Source organism: Mauremys mutica, chromosome 24 (genome assembly GCF_020497125.1).
Source record: "Mauremys mutica isolate MM-2020 ecotype Southern chromosome 24, ASM2049712v1, whole genome shotgun sequence".
NCBI classification, from domain to species: domain Eukaryota; kingdom Metazoa; phylum Chordata; order Testudines; family Geoemydidae; genus Mauremys; species Mauremys mutica.
In genome coordinates this window covers 2194949-2208691 of record NC_059095.1, presented here as the reverse complement: position 1 = coordinate 2208691, position 13743 = coordinate 2194949, and the positions used below count along the sequence as shown (strand labels likewise).

General features: G+C 49.3%; 1 protein-coding gene across 4 annotated transcripts in view; it reads left to right on the top strand.

Annotated features, from left to right (window-relative positions):
- Positions 1-3627: 3627 nt before the first annotated feature.
- Positions 3628-13743, top strand: part of HOMER3 (homer scaffold protein 3) — a 33328-nt gene continuing 23212 nt past the window's right edge. For 2 of the 4 annotated variants that reach the window (XM_044998742.1, XM_044998739.1), the window contains exon 1: positions 3628-4254. In XM_044998742.1, the coding sequence (XP_044854677.1) occupies positions 4250-4254 (5 nt within the window). In that variant the 5' untranslated portion in view covers positions 3628-4249. Of the gene's footprint in view, positions 4255-13385; positions 13742-13743 lie in introns of those variants that run through there. The other 2 variants (XM_044998741.1, XM_044998740.1) reach the window with 2 other exon arrangements.

The following is a 13743-nucleotide window of genomic DNA, read 5'->3' as shown; positions in this document are numbered from 1 at the left end:
TATTCCTTAAAACCATGTGCTTTACAAAAAGGGGCTCTTGTATACCGTTATGTGCAAATGCCACACAAATTTTGGCCTGCTGTTGAAACATACTAAACGCTCAGCAATGCTCATGTTCCCAGATCTCTCTATTTGGCAGTTTTGCAGATGCTAATTAATAACCATTTGCACTTTTCATGGAAAGAGCTAAAGGTGGGAATAGCCATTAGCCTTTCTAGCAGGATCGAGTAATGGGCTTGGAGAGTGAGAAGAGGATTTTACATAAAAAATGTACAGCTGAAAATTAAAAGGCTGAAGAGCTGCTGCAAAACCATAATGCGAAGGCCTCTCTGACTGCAATCACCCGTTGTATCAATGAAATGCAAAGAGCTAGTTTTAAGGTGTGTGTCTTGGCCAGTGAATGTGATTTGAAAGGGATTATGCTGCCATTAAGAATACTCTTTAGGCAATGATCTGTTGTGTGCTCTTGACTGCGTTCTGAGCCACTGTGTAAAGAGCTGCGGGAAGATTAATGGTGCAAACTTGACAATAGCTGTGTAACTAATGACATGGGGGTGATCACAATATCTCATTTCTGTTCTCTTCTGGAGGGCAGGAAACAATAACTGTCCTCCCTCAGGGGGAGAAGGCACAAATGGAACAAAAAACCCTGTTAAAGGACACCTCATAAGGTTACTAACACCTGCTTTTAGTGCAATTCCTGCTGATCTAATTACCCTAATTTTAACATGTAAAATAATTAGCTTCTGAGAAGAGCCATAGATAACCTACTGTTAGCAGGTCAATATGAAAGATATTGTGTGTCCTACTTTCAGCAGAGTCTTCAGTGTGGTTTATTTTAGTCCCTTTGTCATTGGTGGCCAGGTTGTGCGTATGAAGGACAGAGAGAATGGAGCAGAAGGAGTAAGGACCCAATTCATCTCTGTCCTGGCGTTGAACTTGGTTCTGGGCCTGGGAGAGGAGGCAGTCCTGGAGCTGCTGGTTCATCTGCCAGCTCACTTTAGAGAGGCATCAGAGGCTGTTTTCACCTGTTGCCGTGGCCTTTCTGACTATGCCCCAGTGTCCACTTGAGAAATTTCAAAATGTTCCTATCATTTCTAACACTTGTTCAGCTCTTCTGGTGTCAATGCTGGGAACTCTGGTATAGATGGGTCATTGGCTGCCGCTGCTGCATCATCTCACCTTTCTCAGTAAAGGTCTAGCCGTAGCTGACATAATAGTTAAAACACGGGCACTAGGGGTTCCCAGCACTGTTAACGCTGCTGACAAAGGTTGAGGATTTTAGATACATTTACCTTTTGTGTATACTGTGAAACACAGGTGGAGGGGATACCCCAATAGAGAGAAAAGGGGGAGAAGCAGCAGTATTGTTGCAACATCTAAAGGTCCGAATCAGGCACCAGGCCCTGTAATGCTAGGCACTCTGCACAAATATAACAAAGTCCCGTGCCCCAGAGAGCTTACAGTCTTAGCTAGGGGAAACCTCATGTTTGCCATTTTTATATAAGCTCCATGTGAAAACTGCTAAAAGAATGGATGCTACCCCTGCATTTCCTTGAACATGGGCACAGCTTATCATTCTCGTGCAAGCCTGCAGTGCCCAGAAGTTATTAGGGCATGGAAAAATTAATGCAAACTCTCTTGGGGAAATTCCTTATTAATGCAGGTGACCTAATAAATCACAAGCAAAAAATGAGACTGGGCTCCTCCAGTAGCCACACAATTGAACACCACTGGCAATCTGTTCAGGCGAGGCCTGGCGTTAGACTAGTGGGGGCTTGAGGCACAGTGGTAGTGCGGTTTGTGGGAGCCCTGTGACTAGTACCACTATAAATCAAGATTGAAGCGCATTGGCAGAGCTGTGTTTGTGGGGATGCGGAGAAGCCCTGGAATACTGTCTTGCTGCAGGCCCACATGTATTGCTAGAAACGTGAATGTTAGCTCTTGCAGAACTGTTGCCTGCTCTAGTGAGTGCGTGTGCTCACACACTCAGACCCAGGTGAAAACATAGCTGCCAGAATTTAATGTGCAAAGTATCTGCAACAGACCATTGATTTCCCCCCCCCCCCTCAAATGGAGCTGATACTGTTCAAGGCGAGATTTGATTGATTGATTTGGTCCTTACAACAGAAAGACTCTGCTGTTCACAGCAGGGGCTATGTTTGTACTGCATCCAGAATGCTTCCTCTGAGTACCCTCCGATCTCTACACATACGGTGCTGCAGCTGCGCAGCTCTACCGATACAGCTGTGCTTCTGCAGCGTGTGTGGTGAAAACACTCTATGGCGACAGGAGAAAACTCTCACATCAGCATAAAATAACCACCTCGGTGAGCGGCAAAAGCTATGGCGGCGGAGCGCTGTGCTCACGAGCGCTTATGTCGGTGTAACTTATGTCACTCGGGGGGAGGGGTTGGAATGCCAACACCCCTGAGCAACATAAGTTTTGCTGTCATAAGTGGGAGTGTAGACATAACTATGTGCTCTTTATCAACAACTTGGAGACAAATATTTAGGGCCTGATCCTGTATTGCTCTGCTCTGTGTCTCATCACTTGCAGCTGAGAAATGGGAATGTAAAATGCTGCTCTTCTAATCTGGTAGCACTTTGCATTCTGCCCTGGCACAAATGATTGCACAAGGTGCAGGTCATCCAACGATGTAGGGCTAAGTTCATCCCTGGTGTAATGCTGGGGACGTCAGTGGACTTCCAGCTGGGAAGGGTCTGGCCCATTGTGTTTGAACAGCACCCAGCACAATGGGGCTCCAGATCTGATTGGGGACTTGAGTATTATCATAAGTGTATTTACTGCAACTGCCAAGCTACCTGCTATCTGCATGAAGATCTATTTTCTTTAATATTGTCTAATCTATTTCCATCCCTAGATCCTAGTGCTTCTGTTTGTCTGTCTGTCCCCATCTCTAGATTCGGGAGTGTTTATCTATCCATCCAACCTTCCCTTTATTCATACATCTTCTCTAGGGGCCTCATTCTACACTGCTTCAAACCTAGTTCAGCTAGTTCCACCTGTGCAAAGTGGATGTAAAATGCAAGCAGATCAAAATGTCAGTGTTTCACACTCGCTTTGCACAGCTGTAGATGATGGCGCATGGAACAGGGCAGTAGAGGAATCAGGCTCTGTCTTTCTGAAAGGTTCTGGCTAGATTTAGATAAAAGATTTGGAGTTTGGTTTTTTAAATGTTAGCCAACATGTTTTAAAACAGGGGTCAGCAACGTGTCCGTGGTAAAAATTTTGAGGTCTGTGGTAATTTTTCAAAAAATGGAATGACTGAATGACATAACCCCTTGCCAATGTCCATCACTCAGTCCGGTAATTTTGTCAGGTGTCCATCACGCAACATGGTGGTGCCAACCCTTGTTTTAAAATGTTAATGTAGAAAGGGTAAATTGTATTTTAACATGGACTAGCTGATCAAACAGCTTTGATCCTAATCTAGACAGATCCAGAGCCTTTATATATTAGATTTTACAGCATAAGGAAGTCCAGGAATGTGGGACATCTTTGCGCGGGGCTGGTATCTAGCAGCTTGGTGTTGCAGTGGGTGCAGAGTGCAGCTGTGCCCAGCAGATGGTGCCTCTGAGCCAGATGGAACCCATTGGAAATAAAGTGAGGAGAAAGAAGAGAGAAATGTGACCGAGATGGGGCAGTTGGCAGAGGAAGGAAGCAGATAAAAAAAAATGAGAGAGAGAACAAAGAAATCGCGACCAAGAGGAACAAACTGTGGAGGCAGCGTCACTTTCTGGGCTGTGGAAAGAACTTCCAGGGTATCTCAGTCGCTGGAATAACAGGGCGCAGGCTGCACTGCTGCAAAGGGTTTGCAAAAGGAGCAAATAATCTTGTGGCTGCTGCCCATGCTGAAGGGAAAAAGGGATCCTGTGAGCAAGAGCGAGGAGGAAACTGCCTGCCAGAGACTGCAATATTTCAGTAGCAAAGTGTGCTCCAAAGTTCTTTCCAGGATCCCCTGGGCTGCAGCTCTTGGTGGGGAGAACCCCCACCCAGGAAGGTTGCCCGAGCTCTCACCCCCTGCATACTTTGGGATTATAGGTCATTTTTGAACAAACAACAAAACTAGCGGATTTCAGAGTGAAATTCCGGAGGAAATTTAAAGAGCATCCGGATCCGGAGAAAGAGAGAGAGAAGGAGGAAGGAAAAAATAAATAAAAACGTGGAGTGAATCTAAGGCAACCAAAGAAGGGAAGAGAAGAAAGAAACTGACACTGACGTGGAGATGGGGTGAGATTGGCAGTTTGGTTATTATTTCCATGTTGTTTATTGTATTCATAATTGAAAGAACCTGATGTGTTTTTAACGTAGCAGAGTTGAAGGGATCAGGATTTCCAGTTGCAGTAAAGAAATTCAAGTTTAAATATAAAAAAGTCCCCTAACCTTAAGGGGTTCAGGAAGTAGAGAGTTGCAGAGATTTGTAACTTACTTTATGTGACCCAGGTGTGGGTGAAAGGTTCCAGGGGGATCCATAGTTTATATAAAATTCAGAATGGCCCTTTGGGGTGAAGTAAAGCCTTTGCAGCCCTTCCCAGAAGTTAGAGATTTCTGATTTTGTTTTCTGTTGTGTTCAGTAAAGTGGACCCTACTTACATTTGTAAATGGATAAATAGTTTGACTGAAAATCTCTGGTCATAACCCCTAAATTCTTTCAGGGGTGAAATATACTCTAAGTGGCTACTAGGCATTGGCATAGAAATGGGAGTTTAGCCTGGTATTTGATTTATGCATTGGTAAGAAACCCCAACTGTGTCATTTTAAGGATCTGACATGCTGCTGTGAGTAAGTTGCTTGTGTAATGAACACTTCTGGGCCACTTAGAAGCACGCTGGGGCTGGACAAAGCCCCTGCCTGCTCAATCTCTCCAAGACTTTGAGTTTGACATTAGAGGAAAAATAAGTAACATTTTAATGGCTTGTGTTTCTTTTGCTGAGTGTTTGATTTCCCTCTTGGGCAGCCTGGGTTAAAAGACTGAACAGGGTGAAACAGATTCAGGTGGCAGAAGGGACACAGACATTAATTCTGATCTCAGAGTCTCAGTGTGAATCTAGAGTAAATCCATTTAAGTCAGTGGGGTTTACTGGGCCAGCTTAGATCAGAAATTGTCCCCTGCTTCCCTGTACCATCTCTGCAATCCACATTGTGACCCCAAAACACTCAGCCTTGGAATTGCCAGGAAGGGTGTAGAGGGTGGATAGGTTAGGACTGGCATCTTATTTTCCAGGACTATGGGATGAATCCTTCTTCTTGGAACTGTCATGGCTACACCCAGTGGCTGTGCAGTTTCGTTAGAAGGTTGCCACTTCTCATGCAAAACGTTGGGATTGTGGTCACTGCATCAGTGTTCTTAGATTTCACACTAATGATAGTGTCAAGGCAGCAACATTATAGTCAACGTGGAGATGACATTTCCACCCAACCCCCTGTCTTCAGTCACAGAGAATTTCTGAGCGGAAAGGTCTTTGTGTTGTGCATAGATTACATGGAAAGGTTGAATAGCCAGCAGCAGGTTTAGTCCCCTGGATTCCCAAGAGATTAGGAAAGCATCACCTCTGAAATGATTTCCCACCAGTTGGTTTTAGTTGATTTATATTTTAAGCAAGGAGTTAGTCCTTACCCCCATTGACGCTTGTCAGGTTTCCTTGTAAGCCTTGTTCCAGTCATATCCATGGTGTAGCTTTCATGGATAATTCATTCCTGAACTCGAACGTGTCTCTGGTGTACTGTAGGTTTTCGAGCATTGCCTTTGTAGCTTTAAATAGCTAGTTGTAAATGTCACTTGGGTCACAAGGGAAGTGAATTCAGTCACCTCCTAGCTGAGCCCATACTGGGCATTTGTCCACATTTCAAACTAGCCCAGGACAGGCTGAGGAAAGGCCTAGCATTGGCTGTTGGTCATGCTTCAGGAGCACTGACCAAGCTGTGCAGGCTTCCCTGTGTGTGACTCCTGCTGTGCAATGAAGAGACATGAGCAGAAATGGGTGTGAGCACAGATGGGTGTTAGGGACTGGAGGGGCATTAGCAATACTCGTGGGAAGCCCAGGACTGGTACAGTAGGCGGGCTGCAGGTCGGGGCTGAGGTGTATCAGCAGAGCTGTGTGCAGACAGCATGTCAGCAGCACCTACGCCTGGTACTAGCTGCTGTGATGGGTCTCGATTTCTGGAATATGTAAATATTACTTAGATACACTTAGGACCCATTCCAATGGAGGATGTGGATTGCTGTGCATATAAGCCCCTTGGTTTGTGTGTGGCAAAGGAGGAGCCAAGAGACCTTGGAAACAGTGGGGCACAGCGTGGTAACTGTGCCAAGTACACTGGGCACCCAGCAGCAGCAGGTCATCCCTGCTCAGGACGCGCCCCCGGTGGGGACAGGATTCTGGTAGAAGAAATGCTTAACAATGTGCTGGGCCTATAAGTGTCCCTGGTCCCCTTCCCCGTGCCTGAACTTGCATGCTTGGCATTGTGTTCCCCAGGCTAATCCCACTGGAGCATATTCAGCCAGGATTCCTCAGGCGCCTTTTATCTACAAACAGGCTGGGAGGGAGCCGCTTTTCATTCTTCGTACTGAGCTCTCCTGGCTAATTCTGCAGAGGGGGAAGCAGCCCGTGGTGCTTCCCACCACTGCGTTCCCACAAAGCAGTGGTGTGCAGTGTGGAACGGAAGCAAGCTGCAGCTAAGAGGGCTTGAGAGCCTGAAGGGAAGAGGCACTATCTCTAGTGGTTAAAGCCAGGGGCTGAAAGTCAGGACTCCTGGATTGTATTCCCAGATCAGGAAGGACGTGTGATCTAGTGGCTAGAGCAGTCAGGCCCTTAGAGGCAGCTGCCTGAGCCATGGGGAGAAGGAGCGCCATGGGTGGTTATCAGTCTACGTCCTTTTCACTCGCCCCCCGGCTAACCTAGGAGTAGCTTTGATGGGCTCTGGGGGGGAGCCACGTTCAGCTTTTCCTGTCTAGAAGGATGGGAGGAATGGAGTGGGGGAAAGGTGCGGGGGATCCTGTAGGCTCTCCCCTGCTCTGCCCCAAGCAATGGCACAGTAAAGTCAGCAGGGTTTCAGACTACATCGGGAAGAAAAGTCAAGGCACTGAAAAGGGCATTTTGGGGGAGGGAGAGAAGGAAAGGAGGAATCAGTCCACATGCCCCACATTGCAGTTCTGAGATCCAGGGCTCGGTCTGTCTGACACACACCAGAATCCCGTCCTCCCCCAGGAAAAAACGTCATATGGAACAGACCTGCTGTCTGTGGCCTGCAAAGTGCAGGAGGTCAGACTAGATGATCATGATGGTGCCTTCTGACTTTAAAGTCTAGGAATCTTTCCCCTCATTGAGACCTCTGGTTCTGAGAGCTGATAGAGGGGAGAGCAGTGCTTAATTTGCGCCAGCAGGCTTGCCAGGACTGAGCCCCGGCACCTCTGGGCTCGGCAGTTCATGGCCCTGGCACCTCTGGGCTTGCTGCATCGGTTATGAAAATAAAAACATTGCTTGAGCCCCAGCACCTCTTTCATTACAAACTAAGCACTGGATGAGGGCCCTGTCCCTGCTGCCTCCAGCACAATCTCTTAGCTGACTCAGCAGGACAGTGGGCTGAACTCCAGAACGGAGCTCTTCCCTGGCCCCCTCTGCTCCCCTATGAGCTGCTCCACCCAGAAACCAGAGCCAGGGCTGGAGGAGGGAAAGGACGGGTTGGATATGAAATGAGCATGTGAGTAATTAATGGGGATGGCTTTAAAATGGAATCTTGTAGAACAGAGCCCATCCATAGGGGGAGGAGATGGGGCGTCTAAACCCACGAGTCTCATCCCCCTTAGAGCTACTTCTGATGTCCACCTGGGTGCTCCAGTGAGTGCAGAACATACCTACACCTTCTGCAGGCTGGCATGAACACGTCTCTGCATAGGTCTGAGCTGAGGCCCAACTCGGGAGTCCTGTCTCTCTCGTACCTTACCACAACGGCTGGGAAACCTTTGGTGCTCTCTGAACCTGAGTTTAATCACTCCATGGCTTTCTCTCCTGGGGGCCTTTGCCTTTGGGCTTGCTCACTTTGGCAGCCAGCAGAGCCCAGGTCTGGCAACCTGCAGGGCATGATGTAAAGACGAGTTTCTTGCAGTGATCCTACTCTCTGTGCTATGAAAATACCCTGCAGCCCAGGTGGAACATGCTCTAGAAATCGGCAGCTGGAGCCACAAACCCAGAGCCCTTCCCTGCCCCCCGGCCCGGGGGCTGCTGCGCAAGTATGGTTTATCAGGGCAGATAATTCTGCTGATCTGATCCTTTTGGGCCTGCCGCAAGGTGTGTTGTGCTTTGGCTGCCATGAGGCCCATGTGCTGCCCGGGTCTGGGCTAAATGTTACACCATCAGCATCTAAGGAAGGACAAGCTGCCGTGCCCTGGCAGGTAATTCAGGAGCCTTGCAGTGTGGATTCCTCAAACAGGCCTTGCTTCGGCGGTGGGGGCAAGCTTCCTGCATGCACCATCACATTTATGGGCATGGCTCAGCAAGATGGGCATCTCATTCTCCCGGGCCCATCCCCCCATCTCTGCTGCTGCTGGCCAATGAGGGGGCCTGTTACTGGATGCATATGGGGACCCCCCTTTTCAATGGGAACTGGGCGGAGCCCCACCAGCCTAATTTTGCACCAGCAGTTTCCAGCTGCTGCCCTGGTGGTAAAATGCCTCATTCTAAATCCCGCAGGCTTGCGCTGGAGTACCCCAGAGCAGAAATCTCACTCCGAGACCTGCCAGAGCAAATCTGCCTCTTAAAAATCATAGTTAACAATTGTATCTTGGGCAGAACCGCCCCTCCCCACTAAGCCGGGGCACTAAGCACCAGCTTCTCTTGAAGGAGCAGCCGTGTTAAGGACCATCACCAGTGCAAAGATTAAACACATGTCTGCTCTCCACTCATTCAGGGCAGGGGGCTGGGCAGGTGACCAGGACATGATAAGCGAGTCAATGAACCAAGCGTGCACGCCACAGGCTGGCAGGCAGGATTGCTGGGCCAGGACTGATGGCAAAGAACGAAAGAACCTCCAAGGGGAAAACTTCCCCTGGAGTGTGCAACAGTCAGGGAAAGGACAGGGAGAAAGATGGAAGGGAGTGAAATAGCAAGAAGAGAGCTTGAGCCAAAGGCAGCTTTGTAGTAGACAGGAGGAACCGCTCTCTGCACCCTCCTCTTGTTCCCACCCACCAGAGAAACCCGTTGGATGCAATAGAGGATCTAAAGCAACCAATAAGAGCCTGCCTCCCTATCTCCACCCCAGTCCCCACCCCATGAGCCTTGGCAGGAGGCTGCATTTTAACACATGCCCTTGTGGTTAGGAATCCACAGCTGCGGGAGGAGTTGAAGAGATCTTGGAAATGTCAGGCAGGAATTTCCCAGATTGCTGCTGCCTGCACTGCACTGCACTGGATTGCACTCCTGAGAGAGCAGAGCAGTGACTGAAGAAAGAGCCTTTCCCCAAGGGCTCAGGCAGTGCTAGGACCCTGCTAGGGTGACCAGATGTCCCGATTTTATAGAGACAGTTCCGATTTTTGGGTCTTTTTCTTATATAGGCTCCTATTATCCCCCACCCTCGTCCCAATTTTTCACATTTGCTGTCTGGTCACCCTAGACCCTGCTAGGCAGCAGGGATTGTGTCAAAAGAGAAAGAACAGAGAGAATGACCAGTGAGAAGCACTGGAGATGCTACTGCCCTGTAAAAACTCAGCTCCAGAGATAAATGCTACTGAACGGGCTTTATCTGACATGATTTATTCCTGACTATGGGAAAACGCTTCTTTTGTAGGATTTTGCACCATCATCATCTTGGAAAGAGGTGCTAGCAAATGTTGTTAGTGCTTAGAAAGGGAGTAAATTCTAATCCCAGCCCTGCCACTGACTCCTATGTCCTGGGGCAAGTCCCTGCCCCCCTGTGTCTCAGTTTCCACACCTGTAAAACAGCTGAGTAGCTCTAATAATGAGGATTAATGAGTGACCACTGTGAGCTGCTCTGATTAAAGGCAACCGCAGCCTTTGGTTCCTTGCTGCATGCTGGAAGTGTGTGAAGGTGTGTGTGAATGCTCACTCAAACAATCCCTTGGGCCGGTGAAGATGAATGATGGGCTCTGAATCAGGAACAGGCTCAAGAGCTGAGCTCTCCAGTGGCTGTGCCAGGCTCCTCGGTTACAGTGTGAATGTTGCCTTGCTGTAGCCTGCCAGGCCTGCATTTGTGATGCGTGTGTTTCTATAGATCCGTACCAGTGCATGCATTACAGACGCGTTCACGCAGACTTTCCTGGGGCAGGCTCAGGAGGGGCGCAAGTCAGATATTTCTCTGTGGGTGTGCGCTGGGGGGCGGGGTAGAGGGAGGAGGAAAGGAAATGAGGGGCCTCTGGAGATAGGGATTCATGTGTGCATACACTACTTAAACCACATGGGGTCTGACTGGGATTTGATTTGATCCCTCTGCTCAGTAGGTTCATCCTATTGATCTGTGCTGTCTCCTAAGAAGGAGCAGCTGCAGCCTCTCTTTGTGGGGCCCTCACTGGGAGTTGGGTTCTCCTTTTCCAGCATGTGGGGGTCTTTCAGTTGCATTCTCTGAATGGACTGGGTCAGGGCTATTTAAAAAGATACCCCTTCCGAATGGGCCTGTAGGAGAAGCTGCCAAAGGAGAGGGGGAGCGCGTTGTCCTGGATGGACCGGACACCCAGCTTTCACTCAGGGCTCAGTCATGCCGTGATTATTAGAGGATAGAGGGGTGGGCATTGGCTTTTAACCCTCTCCAGGTTTTGTCTTGTTCAGTAAATGCAGCACTGGTGAAAGTGCTGGATCGGGAGTCCTAGAAATCAATAAAAAGCGACAGAGTCCTGTGGCAGCTTATAGACTAACAAACGTATTGGAGCAGGAGCTTTCGTGGGTGAATACCCACTTCGTCAGGTGCGCCTGACGAAGTGGGTATTCACCCACAAAAGCTTATGCTCCAATACGTCTGTTAGTCTATAAGGTGCCACAGGACTCTGTTGCTTTTTACAGATCCAGACTAACACGGCTACCCCTGTGATACTAGAAATCCATGTTGTCTCCTTGTCCCTGGGATGGCAGACATCTGGGCATGCGGCCTGCACTGTACCCTGTGTCCTGACGTGGAAGGGCTCACCTCTAGGGGCTGGAGGGAATTCAGTCTCTTGGCCCATTCAGCTCTTAGCTCCTCTGTCAAGACCACCAGCAAAGGCGACACACCAATGATTAGCTGCTCTGGTGTTTGTGATGTGGGCACCAATCAGTCAGGAAATGAACTCGGACACTGAGGTGATGGCAGCCATATAAGAACCTAGCTAGAAATAAGGCCAGCAAACAGTTTCATATAAACTGCCTTTTGGTGGGACGACTAAGCCAGGCCTAGGTTCAAATCAGTGACTGACTCTGGGAATGAGCGACAGGGAATGGATCACTTGATGTTTACCTGTTCCATTCATCCCCTCTGGGGCACCTGGCATTGGCCACTGTCGGAAGACAGGACACTGGGCTAGATGGACCTTTAGTCTGACCCAGTGTGGCGGTTCTTATGACTCAGAGGTGAATGGGTCCATATCTCCTTGCCCAATCGCCAGTCTCCTCCCAACACCAGACAGTCAATCTCAGTGAGTGCATTTTTCCTCCTGGAGGCATCTCCCTCAGGACAAGATCTCATTGCAAGAGGAGAAAACAACACTGCCTTAAGACAGCACCGTGATGCTGCAATTCTTGTGTGAGGTGCCTTGATTCCATGGTGATGGGCACACTAGAAATCACTAGATTAGTTAGACCACCTCTTTTTCTGCCCAGGAGGGTGGCTGGTTCGATTCCCTGCAGCCAAGACGGTAGAACACATTCATCAGACAGCAGCTCATCTTAAACTAACAGTGGGACATTTAACAAGTAAGTTCTCCCCTTCCCCCTCAGGCTGGGGCCAAAACCAGCACAAAGGGGCCTGGATCCTTTCCAGTTGCCATCATCAGGCACTCACTGATCGGTCTCAGTCTGAGCCAGATCTTTGTCCTTTAACTTTGCTTCTCTCTTAACGATCAGCAAGGGGTCGGCCCTGGGGGGAGCGGAGGAGGTGTGGGTGACTTTATTTACACAAGTCCGCTCCGCTGCCAAGCTGAAAGGGACTGTCAGCATTTACTGATGTGTGTGACATCCAGGTATAGCCATGTAAAATGGGGGTGGGGCAACAGGCAACCTGACCATTCCAATCCTAGGCACTTTGGAGGCTATTTTTAAATGGTTTGTGGTGCTCGTGGAAAGGAGAGATCGATGGCATTGGCCAGAGGAGAGCAGAGTGCAGACAGGTGCAGGGCAGTCCTGCCCCGCAGCCCTAAACTGCAGCCCCCCTGCTATTCCAGTTCTGGGTTCTCAGGCATAGCCCTACCAGTGCCTCTCAGCCTCCCCCCTCCTTGCTATTCCTGTCTGGGCTTCTCCTGAGCAGACATTGTCAGCTGTGCTGACTTGTGCCAGGCAGCGTGGTGGTACTTAGTTGCAGAAAAAATGACACATGATCTCCACCTAACCCTTCCTAAGTCACTGTTGGGTGGCCCGTGGAGGGTTCGCCCTCAGGTCACTGGCTGTTTCACCAAGACCTCCCCAGAGCTGGTGTCTCTCATTGGTATGTTTTCAGTTCCTATTCCTCTTTCGTCTTCTCTCCCTTTCAGTTTCCTGCTGAGTCTGTTTCCTTCCTCTCTTTCTTTCTGTCATTTGTTTCTCCCTGCTTCGTTCTGTCGCTCAGACCCTGGGAAGGCTTTTGTTTCTCAGCTCTTGCTTTGGTCTTGTTGAACAAAAAAGCAAAACCCGAGAGGCCGGTCTCATCCACCAGCCGGAGTCCTCCACAATGAATTTCTCCACCCGCTTATTTGCTGGGGTGAAGAGAAGCCCCCTCCCCCAACAACTCCAGCACCAGGAGCAGGGCCTGCGGCACGGGAAGTGCTGCTGATGAGAGAGACGTACTAACCAAAGCATTTCTGTAATTCTCCCAAACTGAGCACGAAGCTCGCCCTGGCCTTGGGCTCTGCACTGTACTGGAGCATGAACTATAGAGAACTAGAAGAGCTGGAGGCAACTGTGTGAGCTTTGAAATCAAAGCCCAAGCAGCCACTTCCTAGAGCACTGTCCATGGGCCAGAGAGGCATCGTGGCTCATTCGTAGCTTGGGCACTTAGGGGTAGGAAGCAGCATCCTGGCCCATTACACTGGCTCCCCCATTCCAGGAAGCAGGCTCCTATTAACAGGGGTGGAGGAAAGTCTGAGTGCTGGAGAGGGAGAAGATTCCAAATATTACCACTGTCGTGCAGTGTGCAAGTTAGTTTTGTTTTCTTGCGGGAGAAGAAGAATGGCAGTGTCCCTGATATCCCAGAATGCAACGCACACAACCCTTTCCCCTTCATTAGCACTTTCCAGCTGATGGCCTGAAGGTGCATGAGTGACTGGAGCCTCCCCAGGAGATAGGACTGTGTTTTTAACCTCATTTTGCAGATGGGGAAACTGAGGCACACAAAGGCGTAGGGACTGGACCCACGGCCACACAGTCAGGAATAGAACTGAGGAGCCCTGGCATACAGCCCTGTGCTTTAGCCACCACATCCCAAATGGACCTGCAAGTGTAAGGCTGCTGTTCCCAGCTTCAGTGAGAGGAGCCAGGTGGTAAGACAGCTTCCTGGATTCTGCATGTTCTGCTTCCTCAGCCCCTCGGAAACTGCCTTGATGCAGGT